Below are 27,077 nucleotides of genomic sequence, written 5' to 3' on the forward strand. Positions count from 1 at the left end.
GCTCCGTCCTTCCAAGAATTCGATGAGTGGCCGCAACTCGGGATCTGCGTGTTGATGCTCGGACAGAGAGGAGGCGTCCAGAACGCCAATAAATGCGTCGTCATCGCCGTAGTCATCTGACGACGCTGGAATAGCTGGTGCTCACGAGAGGCAGTCGGCGTCGGCGTGTTGTTGACCGGAATCGTACACGACAGTCACATCAAACTCTTAAACCCTAAGGCTCCAACGTGCTAGGCGTCTGGACGGGTCTTTTAAGCTCATTAGCAAGCAGAGTGAGTGGTGATCGTTGACCACCGTGAACGGACGACCATATAGGTACGGTCGAAATTTCAGCACCGCCCATACGACGGCCAGAAACTCCTTTTCGGTTGCCGAGTAGTTGGGTTCTGTCCGTGAGAGTGTGCTGCTAGCATACGCTATACCTCTCTCGGCACCGTCTTGCTGTTGCAGAAGGACAGCACCAAGTCCAACGTTACAAGCGTCCGTATGGAGCGTCGTCAAACTGGTCCAGTACTGGTGGAGTTTGCAGCCGTTGCCGGAGCTCGTCGAACACTCTCTGTTCTCCGTCACTCCAGATGAACGTCACATCATCCCGCTTAAGACGAGTCAGGGGCGCCGCAATGAGGGCAAAATTCTTAATAAATCGCCGGTAATAGGAGCACAGGCCTAAAAACTGGCTCGCGGCTTTCTTGTTGACGGGCGTGGGGAACTGGGCGACGCCTCTACCTTGCCAGGATCAGACGAACTCCGGCAGAGCTGACCACATGGCCAAGGAACAACAGTTCCTCGTATCCAAACTGGCATTTTTCTGCTTTCAGCGTACGTCCGGCGGATCTTATGACCTCGAGGACCGACTGAAGACGTTCGAGATGTTCTTCGAACGTGATCAAAAATACGATCACGTCATCAAGATATACCAAGCATGTTTGCCACTTGAGGCCTGATAGCACGGTGTCCATAAGTGTTTGAAAAGTAGCCGGGGCTGAGCACAATCCAAAGGGCAAAACCTTGAATTGGTAAAGTCTATCCAGCGTCACAAAAGCGGTTTTCTGCCAATACCCGCTTTTTAAGTCCATGGACGAAAAATAGCGGGTGCTTCGCATTCGGTCTAACGAGTCGTCAATTCGAGGCAACGGGTAAACGTCTTTTTTTGTCACTTGGTTGAGCTTGCGATAATTCACGCAAAACCGCAATGTCCCATCTTTCTTTTTGACCCGTCGACTGTGCATTTCGAGCTCGCCGTTGTGCTTGGGCTGGTTTGTAGCAGAAAAGAGAATTCTCAATTGTGGATACCATCAAAAAATGCTACTGTAGTCCATCTCGCGATGTGCCGGCGTTCGTTGGAGAAATTAGTCAACAAGAGATTGGTGCGGCCGCCTGACAGGCGCACAAGGTCTCTTGCTATGGCAAAGCCCTGGTCGAAAAAGAGCGCAGTATGCAGTTCGGCAACCCCGTCGGCGGTGCAGGGATCATTGCACGCTGTTGAAACGAATGCGTAGGATCGCGGTGCAGGCTCACGTCTTCATCGGCGATACGAAGGGACAAACGGCGCCGGTCGGTAAGCTGTTCACGAGGCAGGCTTGTGGACCGTCTCACCAGGCGCTCTCCGAGATCTGTAACGACGTTGTCCTCGCGCAGAAAAACCATACCCAATATCAGGTCCTTGCACCACCGCGGAAGAACAACGAACGTGCCAACAAAGTCAGTGCCCCCCAAACCAATCCGTGCTGTACACTTCCCAACTGGCGTCATGAGGTCACCTCCCGCAGATCGAAACTGCGGACTATCCTACGGAGTCTTGACCTTCCGTAAACGGTCGGCACGTTCTTGGCTAATGATTGAATAATCCGCACCGGTGTCGAGTAACGCGGTCACCTCATGCCCGTCGATGGTAATAGGAAGGTCGGCATTCGCGACTCTGTCAGTATTCAGTGGCGTCGTCGTCGTCTACTTGCATTGCGGTGGTAATATGTCCGTAATTCGTCGGGTCGTCGTCGCTTTATCTTCAGTCGTCGTCTGCGTCGCTTGAAGGTCTTTACATTTGCGATCTTCAGCAACCTTGCCTCCGGAGGTTGCTTGGCCTAGTTTTCCTGCCGGGGGCTGGAAAGCCTACCCGGGCGGCTGTTTCGAGGGTTACGACAGGTCGGCGAGAAGTGGGCTGCGGGAGACGGCGAGCGTGATCGACGACTGTCGGGAGACGTAACGTTTTGTGCGGTGGGATAATCGGCGATTTCGCCAGGCCGCTGTCCCAACCGCGGAGGAGGAGCTGTAGGAGAGAATCCGGGAAGACCAATGTCGCGATAGGGGCAGCGTCGCTGTATGTGGGCATGTTCACCACAGTGGTAGCAAAACGGCCGCCCGTCTGCCGTGCGCCACATGTCCGTCTTTCGTAGTGGCGGACGTACAGCAGGTTCCTGTGCAGGCCAAGGATGTACCGGCAGGAGTGGCTGGTGACGTGGCGGGACAGCAGGATCCTGTGTGGGCCGATGATGTACAGGCAAGGGTGGCTGGCGACGTGGCGGGGGTGGTGTAGTAGGCAGTGTTGGAGCTTGCTGACAAAGGCCGCGGCGTAGCTTGTAGGGAAATGTTGCGTCGACGGATCGGGGGTGAGAACACTTGGTGTATCTCCTCGCGCATCATCCTGGCCAAAAAAGGAGCCGACTGCTGGGACGAAATACCAAGATTATCTAGCTCTTCGCGAAGAACTGACTGTATTAGGTCCCACGAGGAGCTCTCGTCACAGGTCTTACTAGCGACATCGGCGCGACTTCTGGTTGTAATACGGGCATATTGCCGTACGCTCCTTCACAGCCCACTCGATAGCCGTGGCCTCCTTGATAAACTCCTGCTCCGTGCGTGGTGGGTTTCTAACAAGCCCAGCAAACATCTGCTCCTTGACTTCATGCAGAAGGTATCGGAGTTTTTTTGGCTCAGAAATGGCTTGATGAGCGCGGCGGAAAAGGCGAGCCATGTCCTCTGAAAACATGGCGACACTCTCGTTGGGCTTTTGAAAACGCGACTCCACAAACGCAGCACTTGGTCTCGTCACTCGGTGTTCGGAAAGGGTTCCTGGAGCTCCTGACGGAAGTCGTTCCAAGTCGTCAATCTCCTCTCGTGATTCTCGTACCATGTGCGAGCACCGTCCTCCAGCGAGTAGTAGACTTGCCGCATCTTCTCGCGATCGTCTCATCGGTTGAAATCGGCAACACGCTCAAAATGCGCGAGCCAGTCTTCAACATCTTCGAACACCTCACCATGGAACGCGTTCGGGGTGCGGGGCTGATGGAGTATCACCTGAGAGGTGGCCATCACCGGAGGCGGCCGAGATTGTGGCGGAGGTGTTAACACCGGAGGTGATGTGGCCATCACCGTAGGCGGTCGAGATTTAGGCTGAGGTGTTAACACCGGAGGTTGACTCCGGTGCACGTTGTTAAGCAGGCCCAAACGTTCTGGGGACAGACCGAGCGTGCTGCGACTGGTCCGATGCACGTTGGTGTCGACGAGACGAGGCCTTTCGGGGCTGGTGTCCGACTGCGATCCAGGCATGGGTGTAACCAGCACTTTTACCAGTGTTGCGTCCCCATAGACGAAGGCAAACTCGGCTGTACGGTGTTGCACCGATTTATTAGGGGCGGCGCGCCTAAAATATAAAGGCGAGAGAGCACGTCAAATCTCAGCGAAAATGACTAACCGAGTCAAGCGAGCGTGCCCGGGGCACGCGTTTGTGTCGTCGTCTTCGTGCTAGCCGGCTTACCGGGAAACACGGCACGTATCCATCACTTCAAGATTGTCCCAAGTGCAATGACACTTACACAGCTTAAACAGGAGATTGCCCTGCTTTATACACAATCCATGTGAAAATATTCTTTTGTGGATGTTATTAAGGAAATGAACGCAGGGAGTTTGGTATAGCTGGTAGCTTGAAAAAGGCGGCGTTTAACAAATAAAAGTTTTGTGGGAGCCCAGTTTTTGATGTAATCAATGTGAGGGGTCCACCTCAGATCGCAAGTAAAAAATTTACCCACATATTTAAATGAGGAGACTCTTTTATTTCGCTTGTTGCCAACAAAACACTGTTTGAAAGGCGTTTCTAAGAGGGTACATGTGTGTTTGGTTTTTGATACGTTGATCTCCCCTCGTCATTTATTGCACCATTCTAAATATTCGGACAAGTCATCCAGTAGACTAATGACGTCATCAATGATAGTTGTCTATTTATAAAAAACCAAGTCATGGACGCACTCATTGAACGCAGTTATTGAACACAGTCACTCAACGCAGTTATGTTGTGCTGCCTGTTCCGGAAGTAACCATAATCCTGGATACTTCAGAATCTAAACCACATAGGTTCAACCATGCCGGTTAGGCTGGTGCTTTCGTACGCAAACAACACTTCCGCATTCGAACAGGATCTGGCCAGCCTGGTTTAACACCTTCTATCCTTTGCCAAAGCAACCTTCAGCCCTCAGTCCCAGGCAGTTGTAAAGCACATAACCAAGGCGGCTGTCAGGCTGCTGTTATATTAGAGGGGAGGCTAAGAATCTCTGCGTATGGACACGCCGCTTTCTAAACTACACCCTGCGTGCGTGTTGAGAGACTGCGTGGTGTACAGTTTAACGTGCAGTAGACGACAAATTGTATGGTGGGCTCCCCCAGAGGCAGCGGTCAGGCCGCGGCAAGGAATGCGGTCTATTTCCACTATTCCTGCCTAACAGCTTTTTTTATTAAAAAAAGAAGAACAATAAACTTCAATGCATAATTGTTGTAGAATTCAGAAAGTGGCGAAGGGGGCTGTCTCACTGTAGGAGCGCCGCTATAGTTTTAGACCAGCCATAGCCGATTACTGCTTCGGGAAAAGGAGTGACTATGTTCAATTAAAGATCCACGAGGCTCTTGGAAGTTTGCAAAGCCGGTCCCGGTGAGGGAGTTTCCGGAAAGTTTTTGGTGGTGCATGCAAGGACGACGTTAGCTCTTCTAGGGTACCGTTTGATTTCTTCAGCCCGCGTTTGTGGATCCTTCTTAACTTTCTTAATTAAGGTGTATAACAAAGGGCTGTTGCAGGCTGTTTTGATTAGGCGTCCTTCGACATTGTGGCTGGCTGCTCGGGCAATAGTATTAATGTGGCGGTTCAAACAAGTATCTGAGGGCAATGGTAGTTAGACGAAGTGAACCAAGCCACCTGTGCGCAATAAAAGATGACCATCGTGCTCAAAACTATCACCAACCTGAAGTTGCTACAGGCCTTCTCGAAGTCGTGCAAGGAAAGCCACGTGTTCAATTCGTATCATTATTCGCCGAGTACCCCAACAGCAAAGACCCTGTAACTCCTTGCACTTTGTCATAATGCAAATCTGGAGGAAGTAACAACTTTATAAATGCTATTAACACAATACTGGATCTATTTATTCGAACAAAATTTTGAACGAATAAACGAAACAACTAAAAATTTTGCAAAAATATACTAACTGATGAAAAAAAATATGCATCGTACACACCTCCGAATTTAAATTTAAAAGCCTGGGAAAGTAAGACAAGAACATGCATAAATATGACAAAAAGAAATCAGCCTGCCTCCCGGCATCTGTTTAAAATGCATAAGTGGCGAAGCAGACGCCTTTGATCACTTAATGATGTAAATTTGGACCATCGGCGAAAGAACGAACTCATCTAACTATTAGAGAACCCAACGCATGTGGATACACCTAGTCAAATCTGGCTTTAATCAACTCCCATTTTATAGAAGCGGCGTATGTATGTATCCTGCGCGTAGCTATACTTCTTTTCTGAGCTTCTGCAGATTTTTTGGGGGGGGGGTGGGTTACATCCATTTGTCATAGCGCTGGTGAAGACAGTTTCAGGGAGGGGTTTAGGTGTCAACACACCACCGAAACGTTATTCATCGCGCAAGCCAACCCCACTTTTGGCCTTTTTGTTTTTGCGGTCATGCTTGGTGCCCACTTCATCTATATGGTTAAACGTTAAAACATGAACACGACAGAATCGAAAAGAAGAGATTGTTTGGGCGGGGACTATAGTTTTAAAATGTTTTAACGGCACGGCATGACACCCCGGAAAATATGTTTGGCGGTGCTACTTCATAGAAGGGCTTAAAAGAGCTGAATGTCCTCTGCCAATGAAGATCTCACTAGAGCTAGAGAATCAGGAGAGAGTTACGGTGAATGGGTGTGAGCATACCGCACTCGAGAGTACAAAACCTGAAACAATTTTACCGCGTGATATAAGGTGTGGAAGGGGAGAACCAGCGTGTCGATCGAGATTCGAGGTGTTAGTGACAATTGTTACAATCCCCTTTTTAGTGAACGTTACTAAACCGTTCCGGACGTCCTGACACTGGTTGATGAGGATGTTACCATTGCAAAACCACTCAACACTTTATAATTCGTGGGGTTGTGGTAACGACCTGTTGAGACTAGGCATCCCACTGCAGTCACCAATGTTGTGACTCACATCCCAGCTTGTCGCCGATGTTAAGAATCAGCCGTCCCGACGCCGTCACAGTTGTGGCGATGCTGACTTGCTTCTTCCGCTATCGACGAGGCGCAGAGCAGAGCGATGAAGTTCTCGGGGCGACGAAAAGTTGAAGGAACATTTATATACAGTATGTACACGGGTAGGAAAACGTTACATTGCTCGCACTCAGGCGACAGCACCTCTCCACTCGGTGCCTCCGAAAAGTGCCACCAAAGAATGCCGACGATAAGTGCCTCCCGGCGGGTTTTTGTACCCTCGGAAGTCCGTTGTTGCCCCGAGAAGTGTGAATCGCTCCAATCAGGACTCTGGCTGGCCGAAGTTTGAAATATAACTAATGGAAGCGAAGCGGTTGCGTCAGCCGAGATGCCACGAAGGAGAAAGGGCGGGCGACGCCCACGCCGTCTCCGCGAAGCCGCCTCTAGGCTTGTATCTGCATGTCAGTTGCCGGTCGTTCACGCGATGCATCGTCCGGCCGAGCCCCCGCGACGCAAAAGGAAAGGCGACCCTGCCTGTCAACCGTTCGTGGTTCGGTATGCTATGTACGAGGCGTGAAGAGGCCCCGCCGTCGGCGCGTCACCCCGTGCAACAAATTTGGGCCGGGCGCCCTGGCACAACAGAAAATATGCGTGGGTAAGTGTCACACGCGTAATCGCCCGCCTGACGGAATGGCTGCTGTTACTTTCAAATGCTGAAGGGCGTCAGCAAGAGAAAATACGTCGAACTTCTTTCAGCACCCACTTTTTCTTAACTTTCAAAAGGACATATGCAACCACTTATACCCCCCGTTTGGAATCCGTCTGCGCAACGTAGGTTAGTCAATGACAGCTCCTGAGTTTTTTAACGGCTTTGCTTGTGATTTATATGCCTTTTTTAACCGCAATGCTGTTGAGCAAATAATTCGTGTATGGTGCGCGTAGTTTTAAAAATACCAAGCATATCCCTGTGATGAATGGCAACGTGAGTGATTGGCCGCGAAAGTGAGCCACCAGTGCGACACGACGATGACGAGGAAGAGGAGCCGGGCGTAAGTGGTCGCGGAAGCTGGTACGCGAACGGCTGGAAGCCAAGGGGCGGAACAGGGCGAGGTTGCGGGGGAACTACCCCGTGGGACGCTTGTTCCACGGGCCACCTCGAGCACAACCGTCGTTGCCCTCTGCGAAGGCTAGAGAGCGCGTCCACGCACCGTCATTGTGGCGCTGGTGCACCGATTGCTGACACTCCGTTCCGGCTGTCGGGCGCTGCCGTTCCTGCTGCTGAGCCGCCAGAACCGCATCGCGACGGAATGTGAGCCTAATCGCTACCGGACATTGTCCTCAGACCTCTCGAACTGCCAGAGTATATTGTGTACCTGCAAACTGTGTTGTGCTTTCCCCATCGCATCTTATGTTCCCGTCGTGCTTGTTCTTCATCTCGTGAAATATAGCGTCAACGTGTTAAACAGCGTTCGTCTCCGCCTGAGTGGTCCTTGGCCCATTCATAACAAAGGTGGCGAGCCTGCCAGGATCCCACCCAGAACATCTGCAGGAAGTTGAGTGCTGTGAGAACACGTCCATGCAGACTAGCATGGATGTGGAAAGGCTAGTGGCGATCGGGACGCTGCTTGGTCTCTCAGGACTGGAACTTCACCAGTGGATCGACACCCAGCGGGCGGAGCAGCGGGCAGAGAGGGCAGCTGAAAGAGAAGCACTCCGTGAAGCCACACACCGCGAAAAAGAGGAACGGCGAGAAGCTGCCGAGATAGCCAAGGAAGCCGCCGAGAGGGAAATGCTAATCTTGGAGTGGAAGATTCGTCTTCAAGAAGGGTCGCAAAGCACCAACGCCGTTACTGCCGGGAATGCAACGAACCGAAATGTGCCCTTCGGGAATCCGCAGAAGCTCCTGCCCCTGTTTGATGAAAGACGCGATGACTTACACGCGTGCTTGCAGCGCTTCGAGCGCGTGGCGACTGGGCAAGAGTGGCCGCTTGAAAAATGGGTCGTCTGCCTCAGTACGTACGTGTCTGGTGAAGCGCTGATCGTGATTGGCAGTATGACTGCAGAGGACTCACTTGACTACAACAAGGTCAAGAAAGCGCTGCTCCAGCGGGTCCGATGCACGGCAACGGCGTACCAGGAGATGTTTAGGAAGGCCCGGCCTGAAGTTGGCGAGACAGGAAAGCAGTTTGCGGCGAGGCTCTCGAGCTACTTCGATCATTGGGTGGAAATGGCCAACATTTAAAAGACCTACAAGGGTATCCGTGATTTGTTAATCTCGGAGCAATTCTACTGTTGTTGCCCCCCGAGACTCGTCGCCGTCTTGAAGGAATGGGAGTGTGCCACCCTGGATGCCTTGGCACACGTCACGGGCCATTTCCTAAAGCCGCACAGCTTTGGGAACTTAGGGAAGCTTCCAAATGACGCGCTGGACATTACGAAGGGTGCAGGCAACACCCCCGGGAAAGGCAACACATAACTTTTCTTATGGTGTATTCGGTTGGGCGTTTACGAGCGCTCTGGAGTGCTCTGAAAAGCGGCCGCGCGTTCGGTTGGTACAATTCGAGCGCTCGAATTACCTTCGGTTGGTTATTTGTAGCGTCATCCTCCGACTCGGAGCGCTCCAGACCGCTCTGACTTCGAAGTGAGAGCTTGGCGGGATCTGGCCGGGAGGGCGGGTCACGTGACACAAAACGCCGCGGTTTAATCGGCGGCTTCGGCGCTGGCTGCACGGTGGCGCTACAGGCGCGCTGCTCCGAGGTCGCCGATGCATTCGGTTGGTACGCTCCCTCTCGCACTCCGATTGCGAACCGCCCTGGCATCTGGCGACTCCGAGCCAGAGGACCGGAGCGGCCAACCGAATACGCCATTAGTCAATCGTCGTGGACGACGCGAGCAAGTCTGTCGCACTGTGACCAAAGAATATGGAAACTGCTTCAAGCATGGCCGCCCAGGTGGCAGATCCGACAATTGTCGAAGTGGGTCAGGAGACCAAGACAAAGTGATCACATGTGCCATTTACGAGCCTCCAAAGAGAGTCTCGAAAACCAAGTTCCACAGGGGCTATGTCGGGCACAACTGGGTGTGGTTCCAACTATATTAACACCAGCGGCAGAAATTCACCGTTTCTCGTCAAGGGAATGCCAGTTGTTCCTGGCCGAGTGCTAGGAAAATTCGCCAGCGTGCTCCGAGACACTGGAAGCGACACAGCCATCGTCCGCCGAGATATGGTCGACGACGATTGCTTGACTGGGATGACACGCCGAGTTGTTCTTCTTGATGGCTCGGTCCAGGAACTCCCAGAAGCCAAAATCCGGGTCCACACGCCGTATTTGGTGGGAGAGATAATCGCAGCCTGCATGAGTCGTCCCAAATACGACCTGATTCTCGGCAATATTCCAGGAGTCAGGGAGCCTCACCAGCTGTGATGGAACATACCCGCGAAGGGGACTGACGCCGTATTCTACGCGAGAAAGACGAAGTGCAAGGCCAAGCGCCTGCTGAGTAGTTGGGAGAAGAAGAGGTGAAGGAGGCACGGGCGCAGAGAGCGAGACCCCAGGCAGAGAGCGAGACCCCAGGCAGAGAGCGAGACCCCAGCCAGGGAACGAGGCGGACTGAACGGGGCACGGCTCTGTGCGACCTCAGGGCGAGACGTCTGGTCTATGCGCCACAGTGAGGCAAGGCCGTCGCGAGTCTCTGCTACGGTTCCGGGCGTCGCCGCCAAGGCCCGGGACATCGTCGCCAGCACGGGCCACCATCGACCGGGCTCCGGCGTTCCGAACAGCGCGTGACCGGGCTCGAGGCGGGAGCAAGGCCGTCAGCGGACCCGGCGGAAAGTCTTCTGGCCACGGAACCTGGGCATCCAACCTCAACGACGCGGACACCGCTACGAGGGCGACGTCGGCACCCGCGTCCCATACAACCGATGTGAGCGTTTCCTGCCCCGGGACGTTTACGCGGGGACGGTGCGCGGACTTTGTAGTTGCGGGCGCTGCAGCGGACCGCGTGGGCTGTTTTATCATCTGAGTTTCCCCTAACGCTTTGTGAATTCCCTTTGCCATTAATTCAACCCTCTGTGCTGTCCAGTCTGTAAATACAATGTCATCTCCTCATCCGCACTAAGAGCGTTCCCTCCGTTTCGTGTGATCCGGCCCATTTCATTACACCAGCCACTCGTGACTGGGAGTACGAAGTTGCTGGCAACAGGGAAACACCGAAGAGCAGCCTGGGACGAACACTACGTTCGAAGCCTTGCTATCTGATTTCCGCCGTTGCAAGGACTGAACGACCGCAGACCACGCGGTCCAACGTGCCACCGCCTTCGTGCACTCCTTACCACCGAGATCGACTACCCCAAGAGCAGCGCAAAGACTACACTTTGAGATCCTGTTACTGAAAAGTTGGGAAGGAGTCTCGGTTCGCACGAGGTCATCGCTCCACTTTCCTCGAAAGCGAAGGCTTCTTATATAGAGAGTTCCAATTTGCAGAGGGAAAGACGGTGAAGCAGATGGTAGTGCCGAAAATCTTCTGGGAGTTCATCATCCGAGCGGCACATGAGAACGTCACACCTCGACACGCGGGCATTCGCAAGACTGCTCAGCGAATTTTAGGCAAGTTCTACTGGCCGGATCTGCAAAATGATGTTAAGCGGTTTGTGCGCTCATGCCACATCTGCAGCCAGAGAACGACGGACAAGTTGCCGCTGCATACATGCTCAACGACATGGTTTAATGAAAGCTACTGACTCACAGTTTAAGAACAAACCTTTTGTCCGCTTCCTTACTCCATGCGTGTGAACCAGCAGCGACAAGCCATCATGCAACTGACTCTTTCTGACTGCATGCTGTGCGTGAGTGCGCTGTGACCGTGACGAGGGGACGTGACTAGTAGAATAGTTGTTTGCTCCCCTAACAACTTTCTTAGGGTGGGGGTGTAGTGATGAATGGCAACGTGAGTGATTGGCCGCGAAAGTGAGCCAGCAGAGCGACAGCGACGATGACCAGGAAGAGGAGCCGGGCGTAAGTGATCGCGGAAGCTGGTACGCGAACGGCTGGAAGTCAAGGGGCGGAACAGGGCAAGGTTGCGTGGGAACTACCCCGTAGGACGCTTGGTCCACAGGCCACCTAGAGCACAACCGTCGTTGCCCTCTGCGAGGCTAGAGAGCGCGTCCACGAACCGTCATCGTGGCGCTGGTGCACCGATTTCTGACACTTCGTTCCGGCTGTCGGCCGCTGCCGTTCCTGCTGTTGAGCCGCCATAACCGCATCGCGACGGAATGTGAGCCTAACCGCTACCGGACATTGTCCTCTGAATTCTCGAACTGCCAGAGTATAATGTGTACCTGCAGACTGTGTTGTGCTTTCCCCATCGCATCTTATGTTCCCATCGTGTGGTTGTTCTTCATCTCGTGAAATATAGCGTCAACGTGTTAAACAGCGTTAGTCTCCGCCTGCGTGGTCCTTGGCCCATTCATAACATCCCTATCGCTCGTGCACACGGGTCTCGAGCGCACGTTTTACAAGCTAGGCACCCCAACGTAGGAAATTGACCAATATGGGCCAAAGAAAACTCAACTAAATTGGCTTAAACTCAACTTTGTGCCCCTCAATGATCAGATTAACAGCGTCGTCATTCACGTCTTGCACGTGAGTGCAAGCTTCCCTGATTTTTTATTCTCTACGTGAAATTTTCTTTTGCTATGTAACCTTAAATAGCCTTTCTGGCTATCTTTTAACCATACTCGCAACGTATTTCTCGCTTTAGTGTTCATAATATATTATACCAAACAGAATTTGTATATTAAGTCACACGAACGTTTTCCGAATAAAATGCAAGTATCAAACTGGCAACATAACGTCGAGAAAAAAATCGGCTCTCGCTTACATTTCGAAGGTCAATTTTCAAGTTGTGCACAAAGTTTTCACATTTTACGCGCATCATACGTTAGAAACAAGGTTGTATCCCGTGTAATTATTTTTTTCATACGTCAAGACAATTATTCACTCATTCATGTTACTCAGTTTCCTACAACGACGATACGCCAAGGTAATGTGCTTGAATAGGCCTCGATATTGCCCGCTGGTTTGGCCAGCCACCTTGTTGTTCTCTCTTAGAGATCAGTACGTAAGTCGTGGATGCTTACTTGCAGCCCCTCAAGTGACACCGGCCGAATTCCGTCGGTACACCCTGGTTCCTCGCCGGTGGGTGCAGTTCAAGGCTCTGCTGGGCAAACGCTACAGATACCTGCGTCGCACGAAGATGCTCTTCCTTACCGGTTGGATCCTGCCGGTCGCCATCGCCCTGCTACCTGGCGCAGTCCTGGTTCGACGCGAGGCAGATGATGTAGGTCCCGAAATGTTGCGCCTACCCTTGACCGCGCAAGCTCATTACGGGCCACACGTGAGCACCTTCCTGCGGCACGTGGACCCCACGAAGTTCTCAATCAGCTACGAGGCGTTGCTAGAGGCCCGCAGCATCTCGATCGACCACCTTAACGGCCCTGGAAAGGAGCTTCTGGAAGCTTTGAAGAAAGACTACTTCAAGTACGGCTCCCATTATGCAATGGGCGCTGTGTTCAACGACACCGAGTGAGTTGCATATGTAATGTAATGCATATGTAATGATACTCGACCGATTGTGATTGTCTGTTGTAGTACATTGTCGATGTACCGCGTCATTACCGTCATCAACTTTATAGTGACAGAAATTGTGTCCCCTTCCGAGTGGGATAGCGTGTAAGGATTTTTCGGGTCGCACTTGAAGGCACGCGGATCGAGGCGTCGAACTAGCATCACGTAAACCGGACAGGTCTCAATCAATATCAATCATTACTGACATAATTGCATCTGGCGTCTCTTTTATATTTATTATCTGTCCCGGATGTGACTACATAACACTAAGCCGTTGAACATAGTTATTCGGCATACCCATGGCCATACGGAGTGATACTTGTGTATTGGAGTCCTAAGAGGATCACCGGAAGTCATGTTACAGGGAAGTGGAAATAAAACTCTCCACAATAATTTGCTTTGAAGTATACCTCTCTAACCCCATGTGCCCATAAATATTGGTGCTCACATTTACCTTCCCTTGTCATAGGACGAAGCAGTCTAAGAGGGAATACTTCGGGCCGTAAACTTCGTGGGCGTGCCCGCCGCCAGTCGTGCGGAATGTTTTTTTTTGCCAAATGTGATAAGCCAACTAGCCAGCAAGAAAGCCTTATTTCGGTTAGACTTCCTCTTGCGCCACACACGAATAGCTTCAAAAGCACTTATCAAGCCGTCTTGCATTCGGAAACGTACTCCCAATCACTCAAAATATTGTACAAGCCGAGGTGATCCGGCCCAGTTCATTCTACAGTGCAGATGGGGAGGCTGAGAATTCTTAGAGACACTGGAACGTTGACACTAATCTGTTCATATTAACTGCGCTACCGACACAGACAAAAGAAGAGGGCACAAACACGGCGCTCAACACGGAGGGCACAAACAGCGCCGTGTTTGTGCCCTCTTCATTTTGTGTGTGTCGGTAGCGCTGTTAATATGAACAAGTACCAACTCGCCCAGTCTTCCATTTTAGCTTCACACTAATCTGCCTTGAAATATTGAGGAGGCAAAAGTTGGTATGCTGTCTCAGCGCTTTCCATGTGCGCAAATGGACATCAGGCGTGTGCATACACGGCTATTAACCTAAACTGACACCACCTCCATCAATGTCATTAATTAAACAATTTGGCGGAAATATTTTAAGAGAAATACACATTTCCCGGGTCACAAGTCAAAGAAAGTGGGGTTTATTTCCACAACTTTTCAAATTAATTTGAAATCCCTAACACCCTTGTCACCGTGGCAGGCACTGTTGCCCAAACGATGGATGGCGACATTCGGTGAACTGCTGGTCATAAGGTTCATCTTAGGCACATAAAAACACCCGGAGACAGGAGAGAAGGACAAGCGCTACTTCCAACTGAGTTTTGTTGAATCAGGTTGAAATATATACCAGCAAACAGACAAGATATACAGAAAAATTAACGATTATACAGAGATAAGAATAATAAAATTACTCAGCAATGTCCCAAATGTGTCAGTCGTTACCACGACCAGTTCTTTTCTAGGAACGCTGTCTCCTTATCGGTCAAGACTACCGATGTTGTACTGACACACTCGAAACCACCTAGTTGCATTTAAGCTGCTTCCATTATCTCACGCGTGCGCTGATCAGAGTCATAAGGCAATACCACAGAATTTTGAAAGTACGGCTCACACTGGGGCATTCACCGCAGTAAGGTAAAGGTTCGCATCCTTTCTTTTGTGCACATTATTTTGATGCTCGCGTAACCAATAGTTGACACACCGTGCCGTCTGACCTACATATACCCTTCCGCAGGCCAACCGAACACGGTACACAACCCCTGTTTCGTATTCTACGTACTTGCTTTGGTACCCAACGCTACAGCCAGGGTTTTCTTTTGGTACAGGATATGTATCTCTGCGAAGCCTTGTGAACCTAATTGGTGCGGACATTATAACGCGAACTCTAGGCCTCTGCCCTATTTTCTTCAGCCGATGTGCGATACTGTGCACACACGGTGTAACAGCCGTCTTACGGCGCTCGTTGCCGTCGTGCGCGCTTGCTTCAGCCGCTTTTATTGCCTGCTTCTCACGCCTGCGGGGAGTCTGAACGACTACCACAATAACGTGTTCAGGTTAGCCTGACCCTCCGCCTCCACAGAGCTCTCCATGCTGTGCGGCGGTCATAGAATGTACTCTTTGAAGTAGTGAGACTGTCGTATTCTCACTCATATTCCCCAACAGCACGACATTGCACGCTTTCCGGACAAGGACTTAAGCCAAGCAGATGTGTGCAAATCTACTGCGTTTGGATTTACATCCAATTTTTTTAAAGTTTGTTGAGATGAAGTGTAGTATTGTTTTGTTTCCACAAATAAAAGCTTCTTAAATATTCCAATTACTCTGTTCGGACACATTTCTGCTAGCTCTGGGGCGTTTGCACAGCAGCAAGAACATTTGTATGAAAGACCAAAGTAGCGCACCTGATTCCGACACGGGAAGTCCTCGAATGGGTTGCAAACGCAGCGCTTGAGGTTCATGCTCTGTAGTGACGCTTACCAGGCTGGCATCAGGTTTAGGAGCGTAGTTGAAACTTTCAGCGATTAAATGCACGACACTCGCAAAGACAACGGATTTGGGTTGGACGGAATGCACTTCATACAACGTAAACTAAGGTTGTAAAGTACCACAATGGAAAGTGTGAGGTATGAAGCTTTCATAGGTTGGTTCGATTGTTTAACTGACGTGCGTGTAAACAAATAAATTTCATTTTAACAATTGCATGTTGGCTTGTATCGCATCACCATTGGTTGCGAAGTTGGCGCCTCACTTAAAAATTAGTTTTATGACAGTTGCATGATGGTTTGTGACAGACAACACGAAACACTCTACTTAGCGCACCACTTTAACTGTAGTTTTATGTCTCACCTGTCACACATCAATAAATACTCTAGTTAGCACATCTCTTAAAATTAATATTTATGACAAATGCATGGTTGTTTGCTACAGACAATAAGCGCTATAGTTAGCGTAGGATATTATTTTTATTTTTATACTTTTCCTTAGAAAAAAGCCGGCATTTTGCGACGTATTTTTCTGTATGTTTGGTGCATATTTAGAAATTTTATAGTTCTTTGCTTGCGTTATAGGTGTGTACTTAAAAGTAAACTCTCGGAAACCCTTTTTGCACCAGTCCACCGTAAAACGTGCTTTACCCCACAATTAGGCGTATATAGTGCATTGCGCTAATTGAAGCTTATTTGAAGATTTATTGAACCAGGGTGCACTACATAGAAGCTATAGACAGAGAAATCTCTTTAGATCAGGTGCTTCTTAGTATCAGCCACGAATCTTCTGGTGCCTGAAAAAAAGCCTTCGGAGGATTCATTAAACGCGGTTGTTGTTTGAAACTGCGATAAACTACATTTCCAACGCAAGCATTCAAGTTAATATTTCAGTAGATGTCAGTATACAGCGTCACCAGGCCACTTATGTCTATGAAAACGAAGGCGACTCATCACCAAAACTGCGTCTTTCCAATTCACTCCTGTCTCTTGAATTGGCGTGTATGATGGTTTCACCACATTTTTGCCATTTTCCTCTTCTTTATTCGCGTTCTTGGATTCCACTTTGTTACTCAATTTTACCACCGGTCGTCAGTATTTTGCCGTACCCGATCGGTTCAACTCTGTTTAATGAATTTATGCTGACGTTTTTCGCACAAGTTTGTTAACACATACCCGAAACGTCCTTCTCCTCCCTTCGCATTATTCTTCTCATACGCCTTTCCGTGATGGGTTCGATTGGTTTCATTGAATATTTTACTCCCGAGTGTTGGCCTTGTAAGGAAGGACAAAAGCCAGACAATGCTTGCGTACTTTTATGTTTTCTAGCGGGAACCCAATAGTAAAACCTTTGCTTGGACTTGCAGGCACACGTCATTTCTGCCATAATTTTTTTAGGCTACAAAAATAGTGTAAATCATTCATTGTCTTACTTAAAAATAATGTGCTGAAACGTAGCGTCTTTTTATGACTTCTTGCCGGTTCATTTTTTTTCCTCATACTAAACATTACACTAAGAGGGCATTTCAGTGCCCTTGATAAAGGCAAATGTGCTTCATAGAAGGGCAAAGCAGCACGTTTTGTTTATAATTTCTGCATAATAAATAGCTGGGGCAGCTTCTGTGCACTGACTTTGTGCACTGACTTTATTCCGTCCCCTCCCTAAGAGACACAAGATGGACACAGAAATTATCCGAAACCATTTGATAGGAAACATAAATACAGATACCATTACATGCTAACAATTCATAGCTCGTGCGCGGCGAGCTTTCAGTCGAATTTGCGAAGCGACTTTGGTGCTAGGAGGACTTTTATCAACAACGCCTAATTTCGGATCGGCTTGTTGCTGTGAAATTTAAGTGTTTTGTACTGTGCTGTCGCAACGCAGAATGGAAGCCTGGTACAACCCCACCAGCATGCTCAGCATGCCCATAATCACAAATCTGGCACACACGGCTCTGTTGCGTATATACTCCGGGAAACCGCGCTCGTACATTTCAACCGACGTCGCCCTGTACGCTCTCCCACAAAATGTCGAAGAATACGAGACGCGCCTGCGGCAGTTGCTGGCGCTGGTTCGACAGACGTGGCTCTACTGGGGCTGCGTGGTAACCATCAGCGTGGGCCTCCTCCTGTCCTCATTCGTCGTCTTCCCGGCCGCAGAGGTGCAGAATGGCGCCCGTAACCTTCAGCTCATGACGGGTGTTCCAGCCTGCGTGTACCTCAAGGCGCACTTCTTCTTTGACCTGGTCTTCTACATCGTTCCAATGGCGGCCATATACGGAACCTTCATCTACCTGCGGCAGCTGTCGTCGCAGACGATAAGTAAGCTCGGCAAGGCTATAGTCAAAGGCGTTCGCTCTGTACGCGAATCATTTGCTTAGGACGCTTCACATGGTAACTATGGATCTAAACAGAAGCGTTACAATTCTGTAAGAAAGGAAAATTTGGTGGCTACGCGAAAAGAAAATCTTTTGGAACTTGAACATCCGGATAGATACTTGACATTGCCAAACAAAATTTTGGAAGTAAGCTGCAACCCAGCTATTACAACGTCTTTTTAAATACATTTACAAAATACACCATCCTGATAATCATACTGAAACCAAAGAAGAATTTTCGTGCGTGGTGTCTGCCTTAGCGCTAGTTTCCTTTGGGCAGTCCCAGGCGAAACTACGTAGAAACATTTTAGAAGCAGGTGCGGTAGATTTATAGGAAAATTACGGATATGTTGTCCATATGGCTTCTTTAAGATGAAAAAACGCCCAGTTTAGGTGCAGCAAAAGGATCGCATTCTTAATCAGTGGTTTTGTCTTCTCCCCGAATGGGTGATACTTTGAAGAAATAATCAAGGGAGGCCTCCTTGGAGGAGTGTCACTTAGGAGCAGTGTCACTTCGTTTATGAGGCGAATCAAGAGCCGTAACCAGCTCGTAAGAATGAGTGTTTCATCCGAAGTTTCATATCCAGCAACAGAAACGGTATCGAATTTCTTATGAAAGTTGCGGGCAGTGCAGACGGTAGTCAGTTACGGATAGGACCTTCTCTTTCGGGGCAAGGATTTGTCGGGCCGTCTTTGCTTTTCATATACTATGTGTTTTTGCTTTGTCGCAGTCGCTCTGGTGGCTATCCTCATCTCATTCGCACCACTGGGAATACTTTTGCCTTACTGTGTCACGGATCGTATCGAATCCGACAGCACCGCCCACTCCGTAATCGTGGGGATCTTTTCGATTGGAGGTGAGTGGAAAAGTAGTGCTGTAACAAGCTCCGCATTATTTTTGGCATAAGAACAGTTTTGCTAAAGAGGAATCCACAATTTGCAAGATGCAATCGGCTTGTAAAAAACATTGGTTGATAGTGACAACCGTAGTGGTGACACCATAAATAAACGTACCTTGGCGAAACGAACAGATACTTTTACTTCACTTTGGCCTTAGAAAACGGCCATAAAATGGCCCACTATAGAATTCATCTCTAGTCGACATGGGCAGCTTGTAAAATAGCCATTTCTTTGTAAGGTAGGTGTCATGATTAAGGGGGCAATCCCCCCTTGAAAACAAAGATGACGTGTCATAGTAGAGCCAGAGGCTGACGAAGAGGAAGACGAAGAAAATGCAAATTTCCCGCGAAGAGGAAGGACTAATGACGAAGTGACGCGATGGAGGCACGTGGAGAATTAACCAATGTGGTGGTGACCCGTGCGGCGGACACGGGCACAGCGAATGCGAGAGTGCCGCGACGGCCGGGCAGAGGCTATTTAATCCCGTGGCACAGGCCGGGAGGGAGGGAGAGATTAGAAGAACGCCACAGCAGGAAGGTCAGGTGGCACGAATCCGATAAACAAGCCGGGGGTACGAGGCCACGCCATCGACCAGAGCCACGTCAGCCTGGGCCGGAGTGGACCGACGTGGCATCGGCCCCCACTTCCACGTCGTACCACCAACCTGCGCTTTGGTGGCCCCAGCGGGAACGGTCGGGCGCCTCCGTACAGCGAGCACGCACAGTCAACTAACGCCTGGGCGGTTCACACGCGGCGACGTTCCCGGAGCTCCCCGGTGCTACCTGCTTCCACGGCGACGTCCCCGAGGCCAGGGGCTGCTTCCTGCTACGAGGGCTACCATGAGGGGTAGCTGAAAAGCGGTCCACCGTGTGACTACCGCGCACAACTGCGTCGGTACCCCCACCATTACCGGCACCGTGGCAGCGGACAACTACGACTACCAGCGTGTCACGGCCACGCTACGGGTACGACACGTCAGCGCCGGAGACAGCGGTAGGCCCGTCCGCTAGGGAATTGGTATTATATGACCATGGTTGTTAGGATCGTTAACATGGACGTTGTATAGACTGGAACTAGGACGGTTTGCGTTATTAGGGACATCATTGTAGCGACTTCTAGTTGGGTTTGTTTGTTAGGGATTAGTCTTTAGGAATTTCTTTGGTTGAGTGCTTTGTTTGCTTTGTAGTTTATTTTGCTTAGGGGCTGTAGTTGTGTATAATAAATGTGTGCTGTGATGAACGTGCCAACGATTCTCCTGTGTCCATTCTTCTGAGCTGGTCGAGACGTGCCACAAAACGTGACACTAGGAAGCAGCAAAGTAATTCAAGTGAACCAGTTTCCCACCTAAATCAATATTATTTCCTTTCACATGGTTCGCCCTTTTCAAATATTCATGCTGTAATCAGCATTTTCCTAGTCCTTGTCTCCTCCTTTATATGCGCAATCTTTGGCACGAGGTTTTTACAGTGCTTGAGCTGCTTGCCTGCCTACTTCCCAGTCGAAAAACACAACAGAGAAATACGACAGAATGATCCTGTGAGGGAATGGGACATTCTGTAGTCTGTAGTAAATCCTGTCCTGTAGTCTGTAGTAAACCCTGTCCTGTAGTCTGTAGTAAATACTGTCCTGTAGTCTGTAGTAAATCCTGTCCTGTAGTCTGTAGTAAATCCTGTCCTGTAGTCTGTAGTAAATCCTGTCCTGTAGTTTGTCGTAAATCCTGTCATGTAGTCTGTAGTAAATCCTGTCCTGTAGTCTGTAGTAAATCCTGTTCTGTAGTCTGTAGTAAATCCTGTCGTGTCTGTTTTCATAGTAAATCCTGTCATGTCTCGAATTTCAACTTGTTTTGCGTAATAAATTACTTCCCGTGATGTTTTTTTCTATTAAGTACCTGAAGTATGCAGGATATGCATAACAATTTCAATAAAAATATGACCAACAAACATAACCATTTGGGGGAATTTTTGCCTTTCTGGAACAAGCTTAAAATTGTTTTCACTGAATAATTGATTTCAGAAAGCTGTACCAAAAGGCAATGTAAGCAATGCAAAAAGTGGTACATTCATGCATGCAATACAAAAGTTTGATGTTACGCAGATTGCACATGCCTGATGCATGTGCAGTCGCGGAAACTCGTGCACACGCACACTACACACGCGGAAACTCGTGGATCCGGCAGCCGCAGAACGTAACGCTGGAACACGCCGGTGACAACGTGGTCTCCAGATGCTCGCGCTAGGCCTTTTTTCTTTAATAGCCGTGTAATTACAAATCCGCGTAGCTGTTAAGAAGAAATACAGAAGTCTTTCCTTCAGGGACACCTAAGTAGCGCTACAAAATTTAGCTAGAGTCATTTGGGCACTTTTCAGCTGATTTGGCCGTGCTTCTGAAGCAGGGCCAAATCGCGTCCCATCATCGCGTTCCATCAATGACGCTCAATCTGTTCATGAAAGCAAATTTATTCTCCCGGATAGAAAAAAAAACTATTACGCGAGCATGGACAATAACCGTTCGAAAATTCGTTCCTTATACTAGTTAGGACCATTAAAACACAAGCAAACAAATATTTCTTGAACCTGATTTATTTAAACAGCAAAACGCGAGAGAATGTGAGAGAATTAAAACGGAAAGTCAATATTTAGCTGGAATGCTTGCCTTGGTGAACCTTGATCCGTTGACAATGCATTCGCACAGCAAAACGTGGAGGGGTATCCTGTGGCAAAAAGCGCACGTTTCTGTGGTGCTGCACTATCTCGATGAGTATGCACGCCCGATACCTGCCGAAGTCACGCAGGGGTCATTGCAAGTTCAGTCGATTGTCGAAGCACATCGCACGTATTCGAGATCACACTGCCTGCGAAATTCGTCGTATTCACTCGCATCAGTGTGCCAATAATCCCAAGCGCCACGGTTAGTCGTGGCTAGAGGAGTCCTCACTTCGAGATGCTTGAAATCCGGACCACTGATCTTGCTTTTACCACAGCTTCCGAAGCTTCAAATGTTGCTGCTGATACTTCGCGGAGACATCATATGCACTTTTTTAGAAAAAGTTACGCTTAACTTCAGCTAGGCAAAGCGCCGATGTTAAATGTGAACGAGCCACTCGGCCACGCTGCCACCGCCAAATTTTGACCGAAAGACGAAAAGCAGGAATGAACAAAGCAGGAGGGAACAAAGGAAGGGTAAGGAGGGAACCGGCCGATCACGAGAAGTTGCTTCGCGACCCCTCCGCACCCCTCTCGATTCTTCGTATTGTGGTCTCCCCGTCCCGCGAGTGCTGTCGTGCCGCGACATGCCTTCAGTGGTGACGATGCTTCCCCGAACTTCTTCCGAAGGGCCGGGCTAGAGGGAAGGCGTGCGTTTTCTTTCTTTCTACATTTATTTTTTTAACACATCTCAATGCAACGAGTTCACTGGCGCCGTTTCTTTTTTTTTTTTTTTCACACAGGTAGCGCCAACTGGTTCGCTGTTTTTAAAATCTTTAACTATTTAGGCTTGATTGGGCACATGTTTCGCGTTAAAATAAACAAATTGCGTGCTAAAAAAATAAAACAGCACGCAGATTGAAACAATGGGGCTCTCAAAGACACCCAGAAATACGTGTCAGAATGTGCACTGCAATTATTACACCACGTCTTCAAAAAGCGTGTCTTGCTTGTCCTTTATGCGTCCGCTTTGCCGACGGGCTACCCTTATTGCCTCATTATTTTATCAAAGATTGTCCACAGTACAATATATGCAATTGCAATTCCCTCAAAGAATTAAAGGAATTTGCGAAGTTCGTTATGTATCCATTTCTTTGGTTATACGCTTAGATGTTGCAACATTACAGTGATTTGTGCTAAGTTGCGTTGTTAATTGCAAATTTGTAGCGAAGGTTTTTTCAAACACGGCCGGAATGCTAATGGCAGTAATGCAACAAACGTTCATTACAACAGACGCTTGCGATGCAATTCAACGAGATGACCGTCACTCGCACGCACCATTGTTTTCGTGCAGCGCACGCTAAAAAAGTGGGAATTCGAGGCACCGCACAGGCCGGAAACACCAAGTTTCGGAGAATCTGCGTCGTTCGTGGTACTGGAATACAACCAGTCCACCCCTTAAGCGGCGCGCGGCATTCCCGTGTCCAGCCAAGCAGCGGTACCACACTAACTATCCTGTTCGTGCTGTCCCGTTTATCCTGCCTGAAGCTCTGTCCTCAAAGGCAATAGCCCCGTGTTATTCGATGCTCTCCAGCAACCACCCCGCGTTCCTGTCGTTCAGCGCGGCGTTTTCCAATGTTTTCTGTTGTCTCCAGCGTATTACATCGCTCTCTCGATGGAAAATGCGGTCCCCGCGTTGATGTTGTCCAGCTCTGCGTTTTCCAGTGTATTCCGTTCTTTCCGGCGTATTCCATCGCTCTCCTAATCCTGGAAAACGCGGGGTTTGCCGACAGGGTAAGCAAGAGATTTTGTAGCAATACTGAACGGTCTGTCGTGTGACACTTTTGCAATGAATCTAAAATTCTCTTTCAGACTGTTAAAATCTGCAGTGACTACAAAATGTTCGGTCGCATGACAGATAATAATAGTAATTACGGAATCCAGTCGTAGTTGCTGAAGGACAGTCTGTGGTGCAACAGAAATTTGTGTAGTGCCTACAGGGTGTTGCACAACAGAAGTTTCTGTAGTACAACAGAATGTCTCATGCGACAGACATTTTGTAGTTCTACTACAAAGGTCTTTGTAGTGGGGCTACACAATGTCTGTCGCATGATAGATATGTGTGTTGTACTACATAAATTTCTGTCGTACGACAGACATTCTGCCGTCCTGCTACAGAGATTCCTGTCTCACAACGGACCATCCTGCATTCGCAACAGAAATTCCTGTTGTGCGACAGAAATGCCTGACGTACGACAGATTTTCTGTAGTTGTACTACAGAAATTCCTGTCGCACGACTGACCATCCTGTAGTCCCAACAGAAATCCCTGTCGTGCGACAGAAATGCCTGTCGTACGACAGATTTTCTGTAGTTGTACTACAAAAATTTCTGTCGCACGACAGACCATTCTGTAGCCCCAACAGAAATCTCTGTCGTGCGACAGAAATCCCTGTCGTGCGACAGAAATTTCTGTTGTGCGACAGAAATTCCTGTTGTGTTTTTCGACTGGGTTTGAACAATTCGCAAGCCATTTATCTATCCACAAAGAAGGTTGTACATATACACACCGAATCTTACTGGTGACGCCTACCATGCACAACCAGCGTAATTGTAAACCGCTTTCGTTACGAACCAAGTCTCTACTCCTCATGTCCCTGCCTTAAAAGGTCACGTTGGCTTACCATCGCGCCTTTGCCCCCACTTGCCGTAGTGGCTGAGTGGCAAAGGCGTTCTGCAGCTGAACGCGAGGACGCGGGTTCGCTTCCCGGCCGCGGCGGCCGCTTTTCTAATGAAGGCGAAAAGCGAAAACTCTCGTGTGTTCGAGATTTCGGCGCACGTAATGATCCCCAGATGGTCTAACTTACCCCGAAGTACTTCACTACCACCCGCCTTAGTGCCTGTGAAGCGTCGGTGCGTTACACCCCACAGTCAATCAATCGTCTTTGCCTCATTTACCCCTATCCCCCATTTTTTCATCTGGCCTTCCCTGGTTCGTCCAGTTCTTGGTGGCGAGTTGATTTTTTTCCTCTTGTTCTTCGTTACCCATCGTTTCTAAAAGCGTTTACTACACTCCTGTTACGGGATTCTCCCCGGGACTATAAAAACACACATAGTGGCGAAATACTATGGAGCCTCATCTTATGGAACAGCTGGTTGCTCTAGCAAGCTCAAATTGTGGCCACGAAACATATTTTAGCTTAATTTTTCTTTTCCCAGCGCATGCTCGCTCTCCGGTCTCACCCCGTCTTTAATACGTAGAACACTTTTTCTTGTTTCCCACGCAGCATAAGCAATCTTGTTTGATACGGAAAGGTGTTAGGTATGTGGCCACTATCGCAGAAGCCCTTATTGTCTGATCGCCAGTGTTCTTGGTCCATCGGAATGTTTATCCGGAAAGGAAAGCCATTGGAGTAATTCTGTGCAGAGAAAGCGCTGAAACATTCGATTCCTCGACGTTTGACAGTGCACGTCACTTTACTGCCTGCTTTTTCGACGCTCGTGTTTTTCTTCTGGTTTACTGCGGGGCACAAGTTCACTCCAGTACATGCGATTCAGTTGAACTATGTTGCGTTCTCCATCGCTACATGACAGCATCAACAAACCGCATATGAGTGGATTAGGTATGAACAACATAACGCTAAATCACAAGGCCGATGGTTATCTGCCTGCCGGAAACTGCTGCACACGCTCGTTCAACCAGTTGCTATACAGTAGGAGTGTTCTTCAAGGGGAGATTTCCGAGCATGCGGCCCATTGTAGTTCACATGGACGGTTGGGACTATTTTGTCTTACAATAAACGAAGCATATGGCCAAAATTTACATAAAAGACGTTACAATACTTACCAAGGTACGTTTTTAACATTGAAGTCATAGGACACGCGTCCTTGCCTACAGATTCACTGGAAAATGTTTATGTTGGCTCTATGGCCACTTTAGGATGTCTCTGAGGGAATTACCTGTCCTCGAAAGAGATTCGGATACCGAAGTAGCGCGTGAAAAACAGCAACCGGATCATGAGTGCCAAGTTTCTCTGACGCTTTGAGCACACACCTCTCCTCCCGTGAACTACCCAACAAGCGCAATGGGACATGTTGCTGCCCAGCTCTCTCTGCCTACCCAGCTTCAGCTGGTGGACAGGGCACCGGCGGCGCGGAATGCATTTGGGCTCCAGTGAAGGAGGAACAACTCCCCTCGCCCGCTCTTTGGGCCGTTCAAAAATCAGAATAAAAGTATTTCCTTCTCCTCTCCCGTCTACTACATCTCTCGCAAACTTCGTCACCTCTGTCGGCGGCGGCAGAGAAGGAGAAGTCAGATCGTTCAACACCGGGTTTGAGCGTGCTCTAATTTTATAAAAAAAAGAGTTTCCACTCATGTGGTGCACCAATACATGTCAAGCAAACACTATTCACGAATATACATTTAAAACCCTTAGCAAAGAGTATCTCTCTTAAGTAATAAATGATGTTAAGTGCATTTCACTTACCTCTGGTTTCACAATTTGTAGAGCCACGTGTGTGAATTCAACTGATGTCGCATGCGTAATCATTGTGAGAGTCACTTGCGGCTTTGCTTTTCAAGCACATTCACAGGGTAGATTGGCGGCATTTTTTATACCCCGCCAGATTTTCGAATCAGAAAGCTGAGCGAATATTTATACTTTTGTTAAGATACTTTCCGGCGTGTGGCTCGTGCATCCGTTTTAAAATCTAACGTTTTTATCGTCCCTCCGGCCTCGGTTGTCTGTGCCGGAAGTTGTGGAGCAGCCTACCCTGTTTTTGTTTGTTTTGTGAATGTTTCAGAGACTACACTCAAATATTTTTCACTCTTATCTGATCACATGCATATTTTTAAAGAATGTTTGCACCTTAGGAATTGTAGCAATTTTGAAATATACGTGGGCAAAATTGCCCACGTATGTTTCGAAATTCCTTCAATTGCTACAGCAACCTTGAAACAAACATGGTTCAAGGAGCTCTATGTAGGTACGCAACAAAGGCCAAAGCACATTCAGCGCACAAAGCACCCTGAGAGTGCTGTTACTTTGGTTCTACGCCGTCTCAAAGAGCCTAGACCTATCGGCGATAAAGTTTTACCACAGTGCATCAACAGCGTCACCGTGTGAGTCTGTCGGAGTGTGCTCCCCGTGCGGTTGTTGAAGACAGTGGTGGAACGAGCGAGTACTGCTTGCGAAACCACTTTTGGTGTGCTACAATGCGTTACCCCCACTTGATTCCAAACATCAACTCCCGTTTAGCAGCGATGTAACAGCGCGTCACGTCTCGTGATAGACTCGCAAATGTTTCACTACCATGCTCGTGATGCTTTGCTTTGACTCCAAGTTACACGACCACAGGTCTTGTCATTCTCTTTGATGATGAGCTTACGTGTTTCGTGTATGTTGCAAGTCCACAAAAATCGAGTTCCTCACACTTCTTTGGTGAATTTGCAGCATATAGTGAAGTCGTCAGCGCTTCATTCTCCCTGAAAATGCACCCGCACCCCTGTCACCCAATTCTGAAATCTGTCATCGCAAATGGGTCCATGCGATCCCTAA

The 27,077-nt window shown here is 49.0% G+C and overlaps 1 protein-coding gene across 1 annotated transcript in view; it reads left to right on the forward strand.

Moving 5' to 3' along the window:
* The first annotated feature begins 9,406 nt into the window (after positions 1–9,406).
* The window catches only part of LOC144180064 (ATP-binding cassette sub-family A member 2-like), a 41,210-nt gene continuing 23,539 nt past the window's right edge, over positions 9,407–27,077 (forward strand). Inside the window, exons 1-3 of the mRNA XM_077708472.1 lie at positions 9,407–9,442; positions 12,675–13,051; positions 17,486–17,922. Of these exons, the coding sequence (XP_077564598.1) occupies positions 9,407–9,442; positions 12,675–13,051; positions 17,486–17,922 (850 nt within the window). The remainder of the gene's footprint in view (positions 9,443–12,674; positions 13,052–17,485; positions 17,923–27,077) is intronic.

This window comes from Haemaphysalis longicornis, unplaced genomic scaffold, assembly GCF_048455015.1.
Source record: "Haemaphysalis longicornis isolate Haplotype H1 unplaced genomic scaffold, Haemaphysalis longicornis Haplotype H1 scaffold_4, whole genome shotgun sequence".
Taxonomy (NCBI): Eukaryota; Metazoa; Arthropoda; class Arachnida; order Ixodida; family Ixodidae; genus Haemaphysalis; species Haemaphysalis longicornis.